General features: G+C 46.9%; 1 protein-coding gene across 1 annotated transcript in view; it reads left to right on the top strand.

The window, feature by feature from the left end:
* Window positions 1–22,282, top strand: part of RAP1GAP2 (RAP1 GTPase activating protein 2) — a 127,562-nt gene that overhangs the window by 83,222 nt on the left and 22,058 nt on the right. Inside the window, exons 8-13 of the mRNA XM_087826548.1 lie at window positions 5,334–5,412; window positions 6,158–6,211; window positions 8,731–8,814; window positions 14,324–14,424; window positions 16,669–16,798; window positions 19,280–19,435. Of these exons, the coding sequence (XP_087682674.1) occupies window positions 5,334–5,412; window positions 6,158–6,211; window positions 8,731–8,814; window positions 14,324–14,424; window positions 16,669–16,798; window positions 19,280–19,435 (604 nt within the window). The remainder of the gene's footprint in view (window positions 1–5,333; window positions 5,413–6,157; window positions 6,212–8,730; window positions 8,815–14,323; window positions 14,425–16,668; window positions 16,799–19,279; window positions 19,436–22,282) is intronic.

The raw sequence follows: 22,282 nt of genomic DNA, 5'->3' as shown, positions 1-22,282 counted from the left end.
CGGGCACTTCTCAGAGTTTCCTGAGGGGTGCTCGGGGAGCTGGAGGACCATGGCTGCTAAGAGGAGGGGAAGTGCGACGTCACAGCTGAAGGGGCAGTGCGCTGGAGTTCGGGGTCCCGATCGCCCACGAGGCCTCCTCCGGCCTTTCTCTTGTTTCGTTCTGAGGATCGTCCAAAAATCAAAGCAGAGCATCCCGGCCGGTCCATTGGTGATGCTGCAGAGAGGCCGGGGCAGATGCGGCGTCACACCCCTGCAGGTGACAAGCAGCCCTAGGGAAGGAAGGGAAGGCTACTGAGCTGAAGGAGAAATGGGGAAAGGAGATGGCCGCGTGCGAGCTGAGGGCCAGCCGAGCCCGGCGGCAAGGCGGGGAGCTGGCGCGGCTGGGAAGTCAGGAAGCGGGCAGTCCATCGTGCGCTCGGAGCGATGGCGAGGCGAATTGAAAACCAGACATAAAAAATCGGCCCCGGGGCTTGGAAAAGCAAGAGAAAGAAGGCATCGGAGGAAATGATCATGACGAATAAGTTGGTTCTAGCACAGTCCTTTTTCTTGTCTCTAAAGCGTTTAACCCCCCTGTACACAGCTCACTCCTTTTAAAGAAAAAAACTGAATTGTAAGACCATGTAAGATTTGTTTGTAAACTGTACAGTGTGTTTTTTTTTGTATATAACTACCGGGTGTCTGTAGATAGCCTTGTCCTGGTGGTATTTTCAGTAGCCCCTGCCCTTGCCTGGTGCAGTCTGGGAGCTGTTACTCAGCATGGAAATTTAAAGCAGGTCCTTGCTGGTGCCCAGCACAAATTAGTTATATATGGGGATGGTAGTTTTCATCTTAAGTCATCTCTGACGCAGCTTATACAGAATAATTGTTCTGTTAACTGAATACCACTCTGTAATTGCAAAAAAACAGTTGCAGCTGTTTTGTTGACATTCTGAATGCTTCCAAGTAAATACAGTTTTTTTAATTAAAAAGAAGGGAGCAATCTCTTAAACTGAGGTTTACCTGGCTAAACATTTGCAAGGCAGGAAGAATCAGTTAAACCGCTGGAGTCACTTTTCTGAGGGAGCAATACCGGAACCCTCATGTCCACCAAATAGGATTCTGAGGCAGGCGAACCTCTGTAAGGAAAATTACTTCCTTTCTTAATAAAAATCAGACTCAGATGGGGTAGGACTTCTGAGTAAGATGACAGTTGAACATAAAGATACAACCTCTTCTTTCCTTACTATATCCTGTCTGAAATGCTGCATCAGGACTGAAAAATAGAGGAAGATGCCAGGAATGTAACATACTGATTTTTTCCCTTTGTAATCTGTGGGGCAGTTAGGGCTTTAATGTAGGTGATATTGAGAGTTAGACCCCAGTTCCCGTTCCTTGGAAAGAAGTATAATGTGGGACTGTGAAATTGGAGATTCTGGGGGAGTCCTGTACTCTTTAGCGGTGAAGGTGAGCCCTGGAGCAATTGGGGTTCCTGCAGTGGAATCACTTTTGTTGTTTTTAGCTGACAGCGTTTGAAATCCTTGCCATGGGGAGCCCAAGGGCAAGCTCAAATGTGACTCTCCCGCATAGAAAGCCAGGGCATGGGGTGGCGGAGAGAAGCCCTATACCAGCTAGGAAGTGGGACAGTCCATGGTGTACTTGGAGTGACAGCAAGGCCAAATTGAAAACCAGACATAAAAAATTGGCCCCGTGGCTTAGTGGCTTTACCAGACACAAAGAAGAAATTATGCAGAGATGAAATTGCCCCTCTGGCAGTGACTCCTGTCCTAGCTTTTTCGTCATTCCTTGTAAGCTTCTGGATTATTTAATTGGTGTCTTATAGCAACCAGTTTTTCAGCCTAAAATCTGAGAAGAATATTTTAACAGCCTCTGTATGTGCCGTGAGAGTAGCCAAGAAGAATCTACCCACAATTTGGAAACAAATAACAAGCCTGAGTAGATTCCTTCCTTTTCAAGTTTCAATGTGATGATGATGTAGGAGAAAAAGAAACTCATTACAAGTCAGTGAAAGAAAAGATTCTGCATCGAAAAAAGCATAACCTAGCATTCAGAAGGTAGGGAAATAATCGAGTTTTGGAAAGGATGTACTATAGAAAGCCAAGTAAAATTTAGGTATCTATTAACTTTGTATTTTCAACAAATTTCTGGAAAAAATAAACTGTATGAAAGAAAAGATAAAAAGGTAAAGTAAGGCAATAGAGTGAGATGAAAAGTTTGCTGGTTAAATTAAGGAAATAACATAAGAAAACTAAAGATGGCCCAAAAGAATTTTAAATGTTTTTACAAGCAGTAAAGAGCAAGATCTATTTTGTGGAAACTCCAGTGAGTAATATTGAGAACGTGTTTAAGAAGCTTTCACACAATTCAAAGGAAAACATAACTTTAAAATGATGAGCAGAATTATAATGAATATGGAGGATAGTGAGCGGGAATTAAATGTGGATAATTGATGTTCTTAAGCTGATTGAAGACTGAAACTGCAGATCAAAGTGACTCACCCAGTATTAGACAAAAACCAATGAAAGGAAACTAGTAGCTGGACATATTTTGATGAAAATTTAATATTCCATGGATATAAAATCATTGGTAGAATGAAAACATTCCAAATAACCTGATCAGATCAATAACTATGTAATAAGTTGAAATGCTTGCAAAGAATTCTCTCTCCAAAAGTTTCTAGATCTACATGATTTGCAGGTAGTTACTTTAATCTCATAAGGAACAGATTTCCTGCTGTTTAAACGGTTTGAGAGGAAAGTTTTCCAATTAATTTAACAATGCTTAAAAGATTCTCATGAAAAACATTAGACCAATGAAACAAAAAAAGAAAGAAAAATAGGGGCCAATATTCCTTATGAATATAGAAGTAAAGATTCTAAATAAAATACCAATTCCAGCAACTCAAATCTAACCAGTCTATTAACAGAAACGTTCACTATAGCCAAGAGTTACTTTGGGAATGCAGAGATGGTTACCATTAGGAAATTCATTTACCCGTTCAGTGTTTGCTTAACCAAGGCATAATGCATGTGAGGAGGAAGCTCTTGCTCCCTGGCTGTAGGAAGCACTCCATACACATTAGATAGTCTTATTCCTTGTACTATCCTCTCCTATGGACATGGATTATTGTAGGCTAGGGAGGGTGACCTGGAGATAGATGGTATGGAGAAATGAGAGAAGTTCAGAGGGGCTTGCTTGTGGAGTTGTATGTGTGTGTCTAGTATGTGTGAGCGTGTGCAAAGCTGAGCGGCCATGCTGGAAAGGTAAGAAAGGCCTAAATCATGTATGAGCTCTGTCTAGGAACTTAGATTTTTATCCTGTGAGCAATAGGAGAGGTCCTGAAAGGAGAATGCCGTGATCACACTTGCACTGTGGAATGAGCACTGGCCAGAGTAAGGAAGATGGCCTGGAGGGAAGGTAGAGCCAGCGAGCAGCAGAGCTTGCTGAGCCACCAAGACGCTGCCTCGATGAGTCAGGTGATGGTCACAGGTGATTGTCCAGGTCATCAGGTTGTATAATATGAACGGTGCCTCAAGAGCTGTGCTAACCAGTGGCCCTGATGGAGACTGAAACCAAGGTGTCTTGCACTGACGATAGAAAAAAAATGGGTAGAAAATTCCAAAGTATCCATGGAAAGCTGACATTAAGAAACACATCAACAAATGAGAGATGGATTTAATGCCAATGAAATGCAAATAATGGTACTCTTTCAGAATGACAGATATATTCAAGATCCTCAAAATATAAAGAATGGCATCGATAAAAGGGATAATAAATTATGATACAACGAGTGAACAGAAATGAAACAAGAATGGTTATACATGGGTATAAAAAGGAAACATACGGAATTATTGGAAATAAAAAAAAATCTTTGTTGAAGTAAAAAACCCCTCAATACCTGGGATAAAATCTAGTCTAACATAATCTTTTTACAGTCAGAGTGAATCTGTGAAGTGGAATTCATCAAGGAGTTCTTTAAGAGCACAGTACAGATGTGGAGATAAAGTATATGAAGGAGAAGCTAAGCTATGAGGCCAGCATTTGCCTTAAGGGAGTTCCAGAAGAAAAGGGGGGAGAAACCAGTGGAGAAGAAACATCCAGAGAGAGAACCGCTGATAATATCTCAGAATTGAAGAGAGAAGGCGCACTAGGGTGCTGAGCAAGATTTGAAAAACCGAAAGCTAACTACTTGAAAAGATGAATAGATAACCCCCTAGCGAGGACTGATGAAGGAAATCAGAGAAAGAACACAGATGGTATTACAGCAGCGAAGGAAGGGACACAACTGCAAACGGAGATGAAGTCCTAAGACAGTCCCCAAACAACTTCATATCAATGCATTTGATGGGCAGTTTTATAGAAAGATACAAATGACCAAAATTGATCCAATAAAGAGTAGAAAGCCTAAATATTCATCATTAAATAACTGAATTGGAAGCCGAGATATCTCCCACAAAAAACAGCAGGCCCAGAGATTTCACGGATAAGTTCTAGCAAACCTTTAAGGAACAGAAAATCCCTAAGATATACGAACTCTTTCAAATGATGAGAAGCTCCCCAGCAACTTAATGAGGCTGGAGTAACACCCTGATACCAATATCTGACTAGGGAAGCACAAGAAAAAAATAGGCCAGTGTTGTACTGAACATAGATGTGAAGCTAAAAAAAAATATTAACAAATTTAGCAGGAAATGAAAAAAATAATACATAAGCAAGTGGAATTTTACCCATGGCATGAAAAGATGCCTCAACAGAAATGTAATCCACCAGGTTTACAGATTAAAAACCCTATAATTATCTCAGCAGATGCAGAAAAGCATTCGCAAAAATTCACCACTTTCATAATGTGCTAAATGAATCGGAACAGGGTAAATTTAGCCTCATGGTAAATCCCTTTATAAAGCAACTTTCATCCTATTTATATTTTGAGTAAATCCAGATTTTCAAATATTAGTTTCTTTTTATAAAAGTTTAATTGCGTGCAGGAACCAAATATATCCAGAAGCTGTGCCCAGGTCTTTGGGAGAACACAAAAACTCCACAAAGAAACCAAAAAATAATGCTGAACTTGAAGGTGACTATTTGCTTTTCCCATGTTTTGGGTTGGGACAGCTTTATGAGGCAGGTTCTTTAAGTATCCACCTCCTGTGGGGTACCTAAGTAGGATTTCATTTTCCCACCATTTGAGTGTGGTGCTCAACCCACGGGTTGGGTGAGATGAGGCAGATCTGACCCCGGGAGTCATGAAGCCAGTGTCCCTGCCTTGTGGTCTGGCGTGATCTCAGCCACCTTCCTCTCATTGACTCCACTTCTTGTGGACACTTCTGTTTTTGCAGGTCCAAAGTGAAGACAGTGCATGAACGGATCCCCTTGGCTGGACTGAGCAAGTTGCCCAGCATCCCTCAGATTGCAAAGGTAAAAGCCAACCCCTGAGAGAAGGCGATTCTCCTTGAGCCCAGGGCCGGCCTCTGGGGTGGGGGTGCAGGCTTATCCTGGGTGGGCTTTACCCTTGGAGAGCGGAAGGCCACTGGACCCTTTGACCTTTAACTGCATGGATGGGGGTGGGGGAGGGCTGTTGGCAGACACCTCTGTCTTCCCGACACCCTCCCTCTCTCATCCTCACTGCTGAGGCTGCTCAGTATAATCCATGGTCTCTGCCCCCAAGTTCACAGCTAGTTCAGGAGACAAGAAATATGGAAAGACGGCTGGATATGGAGAGCAGGACTTCAGAGGAGGAAGGGGAAGGGCGGCCAGGGAGCCTCCACAGCAGAGGAGAGTTGGCTTTAGGGATGGCCAAGCTGTGGATCCACATGGAAGACCCCTTAGGGAAGGAGCACCAGCTGGCGGAGGGGCCTGTGTCACTGCTCTGGGATACTGGGAACTTGGAAACTGAGTCAGCCAAGTGGGATTAGAAGGATGGTCAGCTGAGTTGGGCTGGCCCCAAACTTAGGGAGCGGGAACGCTGGGCAGAATTGTGCCCAATATCTTCAGTTGTCCTCACTTCATCAGGAGACCCCAGAAGGTTAGTTGACTTTCCTGGCCACTCATTAGTGAGTAGCAGGGCCAAAATCCAACGCAGACCTCCTGACACCGCAGGTCTTGGCCGCCCATGTTCTTTCTCTAGTGGCCTCTGAGCTGTGATTTCTCTTTCCCTGCTCAGGCTTTCTGTGATGATGCAGTGGGACTGAAGTTCAGCCCTGTCCTGTACCCCAAGGTGAGACCATCACCCCTCCCCTTTCCCGGGGCTCCGGAGCTTGGCACGGAGGATTTGTACCCCAGGGGTTCTGTGGGAGCTTCTCTGCATCTCGGTGGGGTTTTGCTGCGTCTCTGTGAAAAGCCTGCACGTCTCCCTTCTCCCTGCCCACCCCTTCACAAACTGCTCCACTGGGAACCCACCGTGGCCACACCTGGGCCTCCGGCCTGCCGAAGTCGGTCCCCAGCTGTGTGGAAGCGGCAGAGGGATAGCAGTGTAGCGGCTTCTCCACCTCACGCTGGTCCTGCAGCCTGGAGGCCAGCGCTGGAGTGGGGAGTGTCCCGCCTCTCGCTGGGGTGTGGGGCTGGAGCAGGCCTGGTCAGCCACCATGGAGGAATGAGGGGGACAGAGGCAGAACCCCATTAAAAAACAGAAGGCCAGACTTCGGCTTCTCATTGCCAATGGAACAGCAGCTCTGAGGCCTTACAGGCCCCTGTTTGGCCCTGGTTAATAAACTGGCTGGTTCTCAGTTAACAGCTTCCTTAGAACTGTCCTAATCTTGACCACGGTTCTGATCTGGGCACGGGGGTGGGAGAGGAGCATTAATAAGACAAGCCAACAGCCCACTCAAGAACAGTCATGGCCTGAGAGCACTTAAATCACCCACAGACAGTGAATTGCTTTAGATTGGCCACAGGAAGAAGCCCCGGGACCCACTGCTGCCTCGTGAGCCCAGGGTCTGGAGGGAGAAGGGATGCAGGGCCGAGCTGCGGAGCCTGCACTGGGCCCTGCGCCGTGGCAGCTGAGCTCCTGGGCTGGTTCAGTCCGTGCTCTGAGTCCCAGTTCTGACAACCATGAACCACGAGGTGAGGAAGAGAGGCCCCTTCTTGGCTGGACACCCAGAACCTCCTGGAACAAACACCTTAACTGTTCAGGATTGGACAGGACACTCCGTTTACCCCTGTGCAGTGGCTGAGCTAATGACATGGTCCTCTCCTGCCCAGAGAAGGTGCCAGAGCCCTTCTCTCAGGCACTTCTTTCTAGCCCTCTGAGCATCTGTAGGCACTTTCCAGTAACGGGCTGCAGTCCACTGAACATTTTCTATCATTCAGACTGCCTTTCTTTTTGTAATTAAAGCTGAATTAGTGAGGTTTAACCAAACATTAAAACCCCATCATAAAGGCCTAACTTAACTACAAGTTGGGCAATTTTTGTTGTCAAATCATATCCGCCGAGAGAACCTAATGACGCTCATTTGCACAGCTCTCACTATGACTTGGAAAGCCTCCTGCTCTGGTAATGGAGCAGCAGCTGTATTTTCATGTTTCTGTATTGGAAGGACTGCTTAGTCCGGCTGGGATGTTCATCTGGCTGGGATGTGTGTGTGTTTTTAAAACTCACAGAGTTTAGAACGTTCCTTGGAAGGTCTCCATGGCTGGGTGCCTCTTCCCTGGCAGGGCAGCTGCTCTGCTCCTTTGACTCATCCCGGAGCGAGTGGGTGGTTCCCTCCAGGGTCGGCCAGCGGTGCTCTTCCAGGGGGAGCTGACAAGTGTCCATTTCCTCAGGCAGCTGAGAGCCTCCCAGAGAGATGTCATGGGTGGCAGCCTAACATGGGCTACATATTGCCACCAACAAGCCGTGCCTGGTTTGTTTCTCCCATAGCAAAATATGAGGTTAGATCCCCTCTTTTTATTGCAAAGAATATCCCAGTAGCATCCAAATCTTCTTCTCTTTCCCACTGAGCTGTTTCCACTCAAATATTTCTGGGGGTTACATAGATGATGATGATGATGATGATAGCTGCTCTGTGCTCAGCACTTTATGTGCCTGAGCTCGTTGAATCTTCGCAACCACACATCTCCATTTCACGGATGAGGAAACTGAGGCCCAGGGAAGTTAAGTGGCTCACTCAAAGCTATACAGGTAAAAGCAGCAGATTCAAAATTACAGTTTAGTGTTTCTGATCCTCAGAGACCAACTCTTTGAAGCCCAAAAGAAAATTAGATAGAACTAGTGGCTATGGTTTTTTGCCCTGTGCATATTGCATTAGGGTATGTTCCTCCTAATAATGGTCTCCTTTTAGGCCTCTCCTTTATAGGTAAGGGGGATTAAAATTCGGGCAGGTGAAATGCCTCGTCAAAATCATATTGCTGATTAGAGGTGGAATTAGAGCGAGTGTCATCTTCGTTTACCAGCTTTGGGGGCCTGGCTTTACTTTTTACACTGTGGGTAAAACATGGGTAAAGTCAGTTCCCTGAGTCCTGCTGGGCTCCCTGTGTGCCCAAGCCTTGACTGGCACATTTGGATGGGAAAGGAATGAGTGATCCAGAGGTGTGACCATTAGGGACGCTCAGGGGTTGAGACCTATCTAAGACCTTTGGAGTTGCATCCTGACCATCTACTTCTGACCTCACTCTTTCTCTCTTCTACGTGTGTGGGTGTCTCCTGTCAGGGGCACACTCTCCACTGATATGGGTGCTTCCCCTTTTATTTCCCTCCAGGTTGATAAACAATCTCATTTTTCCTCCCGCATTTTCCAGGCCTCCCACATGATTGTGTCCTATGATGAGCATGATGTCAAGAACACATTCAAATTTGGGGTCATTTATCAAAAAGCCAGGCAGGTAAGCACCACAAATCCCTACTGGTCACTATGTCCTGTGGTTTCTCACTGGGGACTCTTTTTTTCCTTTCCCCAAGTACAGGAGCCCTGTACTAGGTTCTTAATCCTTTGCGGTCGTTTGTCTACTCTCAGCCACCAAAGCTTTTTTACCGTTCCGGTCATATGTCTGCTCTCAGCCACCACTGCAAGGAACCGTACGAATCTTAACTCTATTCATTCATGTATCAGTTCATAATTTCTCTGAAAGCTCTTAATTCCGACCAGTACGACACCCATGTCCAAATTTAATACGACCGCAAAGGGCTAGATATTCTGAATGCAGCGATTTCATGTATGAGCTAGACTGGAGGTGGCCGACTTGTCAAGGTATGCTGCACCTCACACAGAGGCTTGCAAAGCCTTTAAGTGGCAATGTAGTTTTCCATACAGTAAATTCTAATTCTTCCTGGTTACCTCAGCTTGTCGTTATCTATAGACTGTTGGTCACAAAGAAATTCAGACTGGGTAGAGGGACTGGATTAGCCCAAGCTGCTCTCTTTGCCTGCCATCCTCCCGCCTGGGAATAGCTTTTTCTCCCCAGACATCAGTAGTGTGGGAGCCAATTGTGTACATTTCTTCCTAAATCTGTATTCAGCGATGTCATGTTTATAGCTGGAATTCAGCCGTGGCGGAAGTATTGGCACCATGGTAATTGGCAAACACCAGGGTTTCTGTTTCCCAGTTTGGGGAGCTGGTTGTTAAAAAATTTACCCAAACACCACTGCTCCCTCTCCTCTGTCTCTTTTAGCGCTTACATGATGCTTTGGAGTTAGTTACGAGTAATATTTCTCAAAGTGTGTTCCATGAGACACTTAGTCTGGTGAAGTACTCTGCGAACAAATGTTGTGGAGGGGTTTTTGTTGTATAGAATCATTTTAAAGGTTCTAGGAACCCCAAGGTAAAGGACTCTTGATAATTTTGTTGAATATTTATTAACATCCTGAGAAGTAGCCTGCAGAACACGCTGATGTTTGCTCACCTAGCTTTTTGATGTTCTGCTTTTTGTGTTTTTGTTAATCCTTACCTGAGGATATTTTTTTCCATTGCTTTTCAGAGAGAATGGAAGAGAGGGAAGGGGAGAGAGAAAGAGAGAGAGAAAAACATTAATGTGAGAGAGAAACATCGACTGGTTGCCTCGTGCACTCTCCCCAATGAGGGGTGGGGAGTGAACCTGAAACCAAGGTACCTGCCCTTGACTGGGAATCAAACCCACAACCCTTTGGTGCGGAAGCCACCGCTCTCACCACTGAGCCACATCAGCCAGGGCTCCTCACCTAGCTTTTATGAAAGAAGGTTCCACACTCGTTTTATCTTTGTATCCTAGCATGGCAACTTTGTATAAATACACTCATAATTTTTTGTTACGTGAATTAATAAATGAATAAAAGTTTTGGCCCTGCTAATGGTAGGCTGACAGTACCTTTCACTATTATCTGTGGGTTGTTGTTTTTTTTCATGTGTGTCTGGCTACATAATAGCTGACTTCCTTGTCTGAAGATATTAGACCACAAGAGACATGTGTTCACTTCAAAACACTCTAATTAAGTGAAGAGGTTAGGAGCTGAAAGACCAACACAGATGAATCATATAATTTAAGGGAGATTATTCAGGTAGCCGCTCTGATTGTTTTCACATATTGCATTTTTATTTTGTACAGCTCTGCTAATCTAACCTACCTGATTAAAGCTCTTTGCTTGTGAAATTTACCAAAGCAGTTCTCATAAGGTGATTACAGTCCAATGTTCCAGCAAAGTTACAATTACCGAACATTAACCATCCACCTCCGAAAAGGCATCTGTCTGTTATTTACATACCTGATGCTGCTGAGGCAGGGTGGGGGCTCACAGGGAGAGAAGTCTTTTTAAAAAAAACACACAACTCGGCAGATTGTTGTTTTGCAAACCTACAGCCTGGGGACATTTAATATGAACCTTTGTTGCATAAAAGCCCTGTGCTGGTTTTAGGATATAAATAAGCCCCATCTAACTCTTCTGTTTGTCAGACACTGTCCTAAGCATTGTGGGGGATATAAGTGATGACTAAGATCCCCTCCCTGAGTGCATGGTCAAGCTCAATGCCAGTGCAAAAATAAAGATAATGCTAATACCAGGCTGGGTGTAAATCTGGAGAGAGCAGGAGCTGGATTGTTTTCCCAGTAGAAGATGTATATTGCCTGGAGGTAGTTCTCCCAGGCCTCATGACCTGGGGTAAATAGGATGTTGGGCTGGGGCCAGGATGCCTTCCTGTCATGCTGGGGAACTTTTCTGTGCAGGGCTAGATGGTAAATATTTTAGACTTCATGGGCTATACTGTCTCTGTTGCAGCCACTCAACCCTGCCTCTGTAGTGCAAAAGCAGCCAAAGACAATATGTAAATGATTGGCCTGATTGTGTTCCCATACAACTTTACTTATTAAAAACAAGCAGCAGGCCAGACTTGGCCCACAGGCTATAGCTTGCAGGCCTCTCCTAGAGAGCGGTGTGTCCCAAACTTCAGACATTCACAGACCATTTCCAGTATCTGTATCATACCGTTTGTTCCACTGTATGGCACTGTTACAGTTTTTATCACACCTCTGCTCTAAACTGCTTAATATTTTCTTTAAGTTTTTTTTTCCAACTTAAATGCATTTATTTTTAAAGGAAAATTTATATTGGTACTCTGATTGGAAAATTGGTATCGTTTATATGAAACAAAGGTAATTCTAAACAGAAATACTATAAAAAATATAAATTACTGAAATCTAACTAGATTCTGTTACCTGTTGAAGGCTTGGAGCCTCAGGTCTGCTCTCTTTTGTTTAATGTAGGCATTAAGGAGGTGTTAAAGAATCACTATTGGAGACTTTCTTCTTGAAGTGGTTGTACAGACTGTATTTGTGTCATCTGAGGCTGCTCATGGCCATCTGTGGATGTTTGCCAAACCCTCAACTGTTTGCAGACCCTGCCACTGTGGGCAGAGCCTGTCAGTAGGCAGAGCCACTTTGTGTTTTAAGCCAGTTACAACTGTAGAGCTCACTCCTGTTCTCAGCTTTGCTTTCTATTTAAAAAAAGATTATTAAACTTTTACATTTTAGATATTTGTATATTTACATGCAGTTGGAAGAAATAATATAGAGACCTGTGTGCCCTTTACCCAGTTTCCCCCACAGGTAATGTCTTATAAAATATAGTGCAATATCACAGCCATGCAATCCATGGTCTTATCCCAATTTCCCCGATTTTATATGTACTCATCTGGAGCGTGTATATGTGTGTGTGTGTATGTGTGTGTGTGTATCTCATTGTATATAATTATCACATGTTTAGGTTACAGTCAAGGTACAGAATTTCATCACCCTTTTTGCTTTTAGGATATCTTGTGTTGCCTTTTTGTCACCATGCTAACCTCCCTTCTGCCTCTGTACTCCCTTCCCCCTCCCGTCTTTAATCCCTGGCAACTATTAATCTGTTCTCCAATTTCTAAAATTTTGTCCTTTCAAAAGGGTTTTCTAAATTGCATCATGCAGTATATAAAATGTTGGGATTGGCTTTTTTCCACTTGGTGAAATGCATCCAAGTGCTGGAGTATGTTACTAATTCCTTCCTTTTTCTGGCTGAGTAGTATTCCACGGCGTGGGTGTACCACAGTCTGTTTAACCATTTGCTCATTGATGGAGAGCCGGATTGTTTCCAGTATTTGGCTGTTATGAATAAAGCTGCTTTGAACATTTGCAGACAGGTTTTTGTGTGAACATAAGTTTTTATTTCTGTGGGATAAATGCCCCAGAGGTACAATCACCGGCTTATATGGTAACTGTATGTTTAGTTATGTAAGAAACTGCCAAACTGTGTTGCAGGGTGGTTGTTCCCTTTTACGTTCCTACCAGCAACGTTTGATTGACCCAGACCAAATCCTTGCCAGCATTGGGTGTTGTCACTATTTTTTTTTTTTTAGCCATTCTGATAGATGTGTAAGGATATCTTTTATTATTATTTTAATTTGCATTTCTCTAATGGCTAATGATGTTGAACATCCTTTCATGTGCTTATTTGCCATCTATATAACCTCTTGGGTGAAATGATTATTCTTGTCTTTTGACTATTTTCTTTTTTTTATTAGCATAGTAATAGAAACTTTAAACTGAAAGTTAATCACAATGGATCCTAATCCTTAAAATAGATAGCAGAAGATGCTATTTACAATCACAGTCTTCTCTATCTCTGTACAGTACAGAAAGATAATAAGAGAAAGAAACTAGATTAAGAAGTCTGACTGTTGACTATTTTCTAATTGGATTATTTTTTACTGTTAAAAAAATTTAGAACAGCTTTATTGAGGTATAACTCACGTACCATACAATTCACAGTGCTATGTGGATTATATCTAAATAAAGTGTACAATTCAGGGGTTTGTTGTATAGTCACAGAATTACCCAACTCTCACCACTATCTCACTCCAGAACGTTTTCGTTGCCCCGAAAAGAAACTCTAGATTCATTAGCAGCCATTCTCCGTCACCGTCACCACTCTCTCTAGCTCCTCTTAACCACAAATCGACTTTCTGTCTCCGTGGGTTTTCCTGGTCTGGGCATCTCATTTAAGTGGAATCATAATATGTGGCCTTTTGGGTCTGGTGCCTTTCACTTAGCATAATGTTTTCAAGATTCTTGTAGCAGGAGTCAGCACTTTATTTCTCCATTGTATGGATAGACCCCGTTTTATTTTTTCATTGTCAGCTGATGAACTTTTCAGTTGTTTCCATTTTGGGGCTTTTATGAAGGATGCTGCTGTTAACATCCGAGTGCACGTTTTTGTGTGGACTTATGTTTTTATTTCTCTAGGCTATATTCTTAGGAGTGGAATTGCTGGTCTTATGGTAACCCTGTGTTTAGCCTTTCGAGGAACTGCCAGACTGTTTTCCAAAGCATCTGCCCCATTACACATCCCCACCAGCAGCATATGTGGATTCTGATTTTTCGCATCTTCACCAACACTTGTCTTTCTTCTTGATTCTGGCCATCAGTGCGTGTAAAGTGGTATCTCATTGTGGTTTGGATTGCTATTGAGTTTTAAGAGTTCTTTATATAGTCCAGTTAGGAGTCGTTAGTCAGAAGTCCAATGATCAATTTTTCACTTATGGGTTGGTTTTTGGCATCATGTCCAAGAACTCTGCTTCAGCTTTGCTTTTTGGTGCATGGGACGATGCTTAACCAACTGCGCTATGCCGGCCAGGGCTTTTTAACTTTGCTTTTTGTACTGAGCAGCAGCTTTTGTTTGAAGAGCAAGACCTCATTAACCAGCCCACCCCAAATCCAGGTCTGTGAATGAGCCTCAGTGCTCCCTCCAGGCGAGGATGGAAGCACTGGATGGTGATTGTGGTGGGTGAGGGGGGGAGAGAGAAAGGGGCCAGGTAACTGGACAACCACATTCCTTCCCTGGGCACCAAGAAGGCTCTTTCTAACTCTTGCCCCTGGCCTGTTTCTCTTCCAGACCCTGGAGGAGGAGCTGTTTGGGAACAATGAGGAGAGCCCAGCTTTCAGGGAGTTCTTGGACCTTCTGGGGGACACGATCACCCTACAGGACTTCAAAGGGTAGGTTTTAGCCAAGCGATGGCTCCGGCCCCATGGATGACTTGGAGAGGAAGGGTGAGCGTGGACAGCTGAGTTTCAGGGAGGGGACGTGGGAGTTAAACACACACACTAGAAACACAGGGTTGTTTTTCAGCAAACGATCAACACTCCTCCCTAAGGGAGCGGTGCTCCAAGGGATAACCCAGGAGGGCAGGTTGTCTGAAAGGCATTGACGTCCGGCCTTAGGATGCACGTTGAAACCGCTCCACCTCAGACGTGCCTTCCTAATTATATTTGGCTCAGACTGAGAGTGAAACGAATCCACCTTCCCTGTCACTCACCTGCCAGCATTCAGGAAAGAGGGCCCTGTGCTGTTTGGGGGAAATGACCCATTTTAGATAATACACTGGCAGGAATCTATACAACAATCTGTGGTTCTCTAAGTGGATAGAAAGAATATTGGAGCTGTTGCTTGGAAAACTCTGGCCTTTGATTTTCCTTGGCAAAGGCAACATTTGGGAAGGGCCTTCAGAGCCGGCCCGACCTGTGTGCTTCGTGGCCGGCACATGACAGAGCCCAGACTTCCCCACTCCAGCAGCCGAGTTAACAGGATCTCCTAGCGCGCGTGAAGACCCCCAGCTCCGTGCCCGCCGGGTAGCAGGTGCTCAGGGATCCCTTTCTCCCGCTGCTCCCTTCTCTCCTCTTCCTCCACCTCTTTCCCTCTGTCTTCCTTTCCTTCAGGGTCATTACTGCCGTCCAGAGTCAGTCACACACGGGTTACAGTTCCACCTCCGCCACTTATTAGCTCTACGACTTTGAACAAGTGACTTAACCTCTGTGAGCCTCAGTTTCCTCATCTGTGAAAGGGAGATAAAGATAGTACTGACCCCACAGGCTGCTGGGGGTTAAAATAGACAATCCTGTGAAGCACTTACGCGGGTGCTGTGCGCAGAGGAAGCCCTGGTGGTCGTTGTTGTTACTGTTGTTATAGGGCCTCCATTGCCTCTGAGATGCCATCCTTGGGAGATGCGTCCTGATTTCACAGATACTAAAATGTGAAAATGATGTCTTAGAATAAATGAAATAAAGTATATGTAAACCAGGAAGGACCCCAGAGATCATGTCAGCCTATCCCTTTATTTTATAGAGAAGGGAAACTGGGGCCTAGAGAGATGAAGTGAAATGCCAAGGTCATGTGCTGACGGGCGCAGAAGCAGGTCTAGGACCCGGAGTGCCTGACTCCCAGCCCAGGGTGCTTTCTGCCAGCCCGGGCTGAGCACATTTTCTGGGTCGTATTACAGCGCCTGGGGGACTGATGCCCAGGGTCTATTTTATCTCATTTTCTTAAAGGAACCTGCATTCTCTTCTTCATGCTGAAGGATATCCATGGCTAGCAGCACCATTTCCATAAAGAAAGAAGGGACAGCTCCCAGAAGGCCACTCAGTCCCTTAGTTTCTTTCCTGCCTGTGAGGAGGAGATAGCCCAAGAAGGGGCCTCAGATACCTCCAGGCTGGGTGCTGCCGAAGTTGGGTCCCCAACATCAGACACCCGCCTGGGCAGGAATCAGGCATCTGTCACCTCTTCAGGTGGACTTTGGCTGCTCCTGTGGGGCTCCCCACCATCCAGCAGGATGGCCGATTGCCCTGGCTCTGGGCTGAGGACATGGACATGGCCTTGCAGAGAGCAAAGGCTTGTCCCCAGCCTTGGGGGCCGCTGGCACCCGGACAGCATTTGTGTGGGATTGTGGGTGGATGATCTCCCTTCCCACACGGCCCTATGGTATGGAGAGGACACAGCCAAAGCTAGAAATGGAGGTTTTGCCTTTGCCTTTTTTAAAAAAAATATGTTGTTGCTGATTTTTAGAGAGAGGAAGGGAGAGGGATAGAGAGATCGAGGAACGTCATCAATTGGCTGCCTCCTGCATTCCCCCTACTGGGGATGGAGACTGCAACCCGGACATGTGACCTGACCTGACTGGGAATTGATCCAGTAACTTCTTGGTTCATAGGTCGGTGCTCAACCACGGAGCCACACCGGCCAGGTTGCCTGTGTTTTTTCAATATGGTTTGTGGTAGAGCACCAGGGCCCGTCTGCTCAGAAGGGCAGATCTACTTGCTATCCCTGAGTCACAGTCTCTTGGCCCTCAACTCTCCAAGGCCCCTCGTTCCTTCACCGACGCGCGTGCTCGTAGGGAAGGTGGCACCAGGTTGCCCACTAACCCCACTCTCTCCGCGGCACTTGCCCTGTTTTTTTTTTACTGACAGTTTCCGAGGAGGCCTGGATGTGACCCACGGACAGACGGGGCTGGAGTCAGTGTACACGATATTTCGGGACAGGGAGATCATGTTTCACGTCTCCACAAAGCTGCCGTTTACCGAGGGAGACGCCCAGCAGGTAACCTGGGCCGGGAGGGCGCTGGAGCCTGGGGCGCGCGAGGTGAGAGCCCGCTTCTGGTCCATCTGCCTGAGAGGCTGGCCGCCCTCCTTCATAAAGAAGAGGCCGGTCTGTTCAGCTTCTCTTCAAAGCCTGTTCTATCGCATTATCTCACCAAGGCCTCGGGGCAGTGCTGCTGACGTGGGATGGGACAGCAGGGCTGTGGTCATCCCACTTTGACCAGGGGGAACTACAGCTCAGCGTGGTTGAAAGGCTAGTTCCCAGTGGCTTGGGGCACGGCTGGGAGCAGAGCCCAGGTGCCCTGATCGTGTAGGGTGGTGGTGAAGAGTTCGCGATGGGGTCCACAGATGGCAGCTTGACACCAGCTCTGCACGTAGGGTATGTGATTCCGGGCAAGTGGTTAACCTCGTGGCCTCATTTTTCTCATCTGTGTAATGGGGATAGCACTGTGCATGTCAGAGCGTTGTTGTGGGGATCACATATGGTTCTGAATGTAGGGCTCAGTATGGTGCTTGGCGTATGGCAGGCCTCCTCCCTAACAGCTGTTCAGTATCCAGGCCCCTAGGCTTTTGCCCCCCTTCCCGCCCCATCGAGGTAAAGCTGGTTATTGCACAAGACAGCCCCCCGCCCCAGCTTTTCTTTCACAGCCTCATCTCGTGCCACACCTGTCCATGGGCAGGAATGCAGCCTCCCTCCCTCAGCTGGGAAATCTGGACGAGACCTCCACTCCCAGAGTTTTCCTGCTCGCTCTCTCATCTGCTGCTTCTGATGGTTGTGTGTCCCCAGGGAGGGCCTGGCTTTTTTTCTTGTTGAGCCCCCAAACCAGCAGCTGATCCCTGGCTGTTTTACCATTTGCCTGGCTCCACTCTTTGCGCCTCTTCAGTCTCTAGGGCAGTAAGCAAGGAAGGTAGGCCTTTCACCAGACGCCGGCCCATCCGCTTCTGAGCGGGGAACTGGGGAGGGAGCACAGATGTAATATTGTAAACATAGTGCTCGGCTTTGGAAAAAAAAGAAATTGGCAAATGAGACTGTGATTTGGCTCTAAAATAACTACTGAGTGTTCCAGAAACAAATGGGAGCCGGATTCCTTTGTATCCAAAGTAGGTTTTCTCTCAGTGTTTCACCTTCAGTGTCTGTCCCCTCATGGCCCCCTCCCCCTGCCCCGCCTGCGGCTGAGGGCTGTTCTCTTTCAGTCTCACCTGTGTTAAGTGGGAAGTATTTCGAGATTGGCTGTTGGCAAGGACTGAATAAATATTATTTTTCTATTCCCAAGAATGGGATGATGTGTGTGGAATAAGTGAGACAATTTGTGTAAAAGTGCCCAGCACCAGGCTCAGCGTATAGTAGGTGCTCAGTAAACAAGAAACTCAAAGTGAAGAAAGGGCTTGCATGCAGAAGGTGCTTAATAAAGGAACAAATGGGTAGGTAAGCACCGAGCCAGGACTTGGTGTACAGGAAAGCCTTAACATTTGAAACTGTGCATGTGAACAGCCCAGCATGTCTCCTGACACACAGTAGGTGCTTGGTGCTTGAGATCGCCTGTGAGAGCACCTGGCACAGTGTGGAGTACTGAATCGGGGCTGGATTTCTCTCTCTCCCACGACCTCTGCCAAGCCATGTGGCCCATGCTTCTCTAAGCTGGGCTCTTCTCCCCTCTGGTATAGAATGATCTGGCCCCTCATGCCTGCTCATCCACATTTCCATCAAGTGTCCCCCCCATCTCCTCTTCCAGGAAGCCTTCTCACATTACCATCAGGCCTCTGACTTAGTAGCTCTCTTTACTGTCCCCTGCACCCCACAGTGGCAGGCATTTGTGTGCAGGAGCCAATTTACCACTTGCTAGCTGGTGGCTTTGTTCCTGTTCTCAGGTAGCTTCACCTGTATTTATGTTTTTCCTGGCTCAATTACAGGCTCTACCAGGGCAAAACCTGGGCCTCAACTTTTTTTTTTTAAAATCCTCTCCCCAGGATATTTTTTCCATTGCTTTTCAAAGAGAGTGGAAGGGAGAGAGAGAGAGAAAGAGAGAAAGATCGATGTGAGAGAGACACATTGATTGGTTGCCTCCCTCACTCCCCCTGACCGGGGCTGGGGACTGAGCCTGCAACTGAGGTACATTCCCATGGCCAGAATCGAACCCAGAACCCCTCAGTGCGAGGGCGGACGCTCTAACCACTGGGCAAAAACAGCCAGGGCTGGGCCTCAACTTTCAACTCTTCTCCCTGAGTCCCGAGTCAGAGCTCTACAGATGATAGAGCTCAGTGAGGTGCTTGCTAGCCTTTACCTAACAACTTGGGCAACTTCCCCATTTTTTCCTCTTTGATGGCTTCTAAAGATGAAAATGAAAAGCTCCCTGGAGGGCTAGGTCTCTGAGTTCCAGGATTTAGGTATAAAGATAGACTAACGAGGAATTTCCTGTATAGATCTGTTCTGCTTTCAGGATGTTCCCAACTGGCTTATAACAATGGAACACTTTTTGTTTAGCTCCAGAGAAAGAGACACATTGGGAATGACATTGTGGCCATCATTTTCCAAGAAGAAAACACACCGTTTGTCCCAGATATGATTGCCTCCAACTTCTTACATGCCTACATCGTGGTGCAGGTTGAAAGCCCGGGCACAGAGACCCCATCCTACAAGGTAAGGAGAAAGTCTCATTGGAGGAAGCAGTGGCCCAGGCATCTCACCACTCTGTGGGTTCAGCAATATCAGGAAACACCAGTTCTCAGTGGTCCCTTGGGCTGTTCTCCAAGATGTCTCTCCTGGCTTTGGTGTGATTGATTTTCCACAGCTCTCAGGTTTCTGGGATTTGGGGGCTAGACTCTTGGTGTAGAGCACCCTCTGAGGTCATCTCACCCATCTGCTTCCCTCCAGGCTCAGTGGGGTCTAACTCAAGGGCTGAAAAGCCCGGATGCTCCTATTTGGAATCTGGCAATTCCATTTTCTAGCGTAAGGCGGAACTGGAGGGGGGAAGGGAAAAGTAGAGAGGACTGTCAGGAAAGGGAAAGAGGGTGGTAAACGAAGGAAAGAAAGAGAGAGAGGTGTCTTTGGTGAGAAGGGTGGAGAGCAGGGCCCTGGTAGACCCTGGCCACTGGGTGGCCTCTGGTTTAGCTGCTCTGGAATAAATGGTCGATCTTAATTTGAAGACACCCAAGGGGCAGGATTGTGAGTGTTTGGGTCTCAGCCTCCTGACCAATAAGCAGCCTTTCAGACTAGCTTCAAATCCTCATGCAGGGGAGCCCGGCACCTCAGCGGCCCTCACCCTGCCCGCTCCTGATGCTGAATCACTGACTCTCCCCTTCCCCCAACCCCTGGGGCAGCAGTTTCTCTATGTCACAGTGGTGTTGGAAGGCATGAGACCCCAGGGAGATAGGCTGAAGCAGGGCTTCTAAGGTGGATGTTACATAGTCTTTGAATCCCCTGCAGATGCGTGCAAAATGTGTTTATGTGCTGCTTTGCATTTTCTAGGGAAAGAGGCCATAGCTCAGGTTCTCAGAGGGCCGCCTGCTCCCCACTATGTTAGGAACCACTGTTACAAGGAGAGGGAAAAAGTCTGTCATTGCTGATGGAGACGCCGAGGCCTGAAAATATTTCCTGTGTAATAACTTGGGCCAATGCTTGTTCTGGGGGTTTACGGAGCCCTAACGCTTCATGGCCATCTTCATGAAGCACCAGTTTTGCTTGAAGATTTTGGGAGAAAAAAAATGTTATATAGTTATTATATCGGCACAAAGCCAGATATATTAGAGCAAAATTCACTTCAACTTTAAATCCAAGTATGAGGTTTCAGACCCTCCCCCTGCTCCCGTTTTTCTTTCCATGTCCATGTTCAGGTTCTGCCACTGAGCAGTTTTAGTTGAAAACTTAGAGAAGCTGTGGTGTGGGTGTTTCCTTGAAGGTTACGGGCTCACCTATTTTGACCAAAATGGGCATTCACTTCAAACAGCTGCTGGGTTAGTTGGTGGAAGCAAGTTTTATTCATTCAGTGCCTACTGTGTGCCAGGGGTGGGGCACCGGGAAGTGATGTTCAGAACCAGCCTTCAGGGAAGAGCCGGGAGAGCCAGTGCGTGCAGTTCAGCCACTGGGCCGCCCAGACAGCCCGTAGAGGCCCACAGCTACTGCTCAGGATCCCCAAAGTAGTGCTGTGTGATGGGGGGCTCCCACACCCTGCCAGGCAGTCGCGTGTGGCTCGTCTGCTGGGCTTCTGCTGGCAGAATGGGACCTCTTGTGGACGTTTAGTATTTGCTTTTAGTTTCTGATAGGGAATGGAGCTCAGCTGACTGGCTTCTTCATGTTCCCAAGAGCCTAGCAGCGTGGGACAATACAGAGGAAAATTAGAGGCCTAAAGCTCACCACCCCGCCTCCAGCTTTGATGCTGGAAGTCTTTACCAAGTGTCCCCACCACAGCCTGGGGTCCAGGTAAAAGCGCTTTCCTCACCAAGTGGTGAGAGCAATGAAGTAGGACCCACAGGAAGCGCCAGACCGTCCCTGGGATGTGGGACCTTGTGCTCCACCTGTCGGGAAAGCGTTGAGGTTGGAAGGCAAGACCTGTGAATGGGGCCAAGGAGGCAGGGGGCAGAGAGGAAGACCAGCCTTCCAAGGTGCTCCCCAAATCCCTGTTCATCCATGACTAGGAGGACCTAGTCAGATCCCACAGGGGGTCCAGGGTGAAAGGAGACCTTAGCTGATCCTTGCAGGCTGATCCTATGGAAAAGCAGGGTGAGTGAGGTTTCAGCAATGCCTTGAGGGCTCAGCAGTGCCCCAGGAAGCCCCCGCTGGGCAAGACAAGAGGAAAGTAAGAGAGGGATGGGGTGGGAACGTGCAGGAAAGGGCCTCAGACCTAGAATCTCCGGAACCTGGGGTTCTGGTCCTGAGCCAGCTTCTGGCTGTGACCTTGGACCAGTTCCTTCTCTCTCTGGGCCTCTGATTCTATCTGTGTGAGATGTGGAAGTGGGACTAGACAACCTCAGAGTTCCCTCCAGCCCTGGTACGCTCGGGAGGGGAAGGAGGGGGAGTTGAGAAACGTGTGTGTGTGTGTGTGTGTGTATGTGTGTGTGTGAGATGGATTAAGAAATGGTTTGGGGGAACTCTATAGTATTTCAGCTGTCCTTTATTAGGTACGTATTATACGGGGGGGAAGCACAGGGTGGCAGTGGTTACCCCTTACTGGTGCTGAATCCATGCCAGGCATTGTGCCAGGCCCTTAAAAACAATGTTTTCTTGAATCCTCTCGAGCCTCTGGCCAAACAGGGCCCCTCATTCATTAGCCCTGTTTTAAGGGGGGGAGAGTTGAGGTAGGGACTTTAAATTGCTTCAGGCCTGAGGCCACAGAGCAGTGGAGCTGGAGTCTGCGTCCAGGTTTACCTGTGGTCGTGAACACTGAGCCTTTGGAGCAGGTGGGAACTTGGCTCCAAAATTTGGGTGTGCGTGAAATATCACATCGGATTATTCTTCAGGTACAAATTTGGTTTCCACCCTGCCTGATTG

This window comes from Miniopterus natalensis, chromosome 17 (genome assembly GCF_054644295.1).
Source record: "Miniopterus natalensis isolate mMinNat1 chromosome 17, mMinNat1.hap1, whole genome shotgun sequence".
NCBI lineage: Eukaryota > Metazoa > Chordata > Mammalia > Chiroptera > Miniopteridae > Miniopterus > Miniopterus natalensis.
The sequence above is the reverse complement of the archived record's forward strand: the minus strand, read 5'-3'. Positions and strand labels throughout refer to the sequence as shown.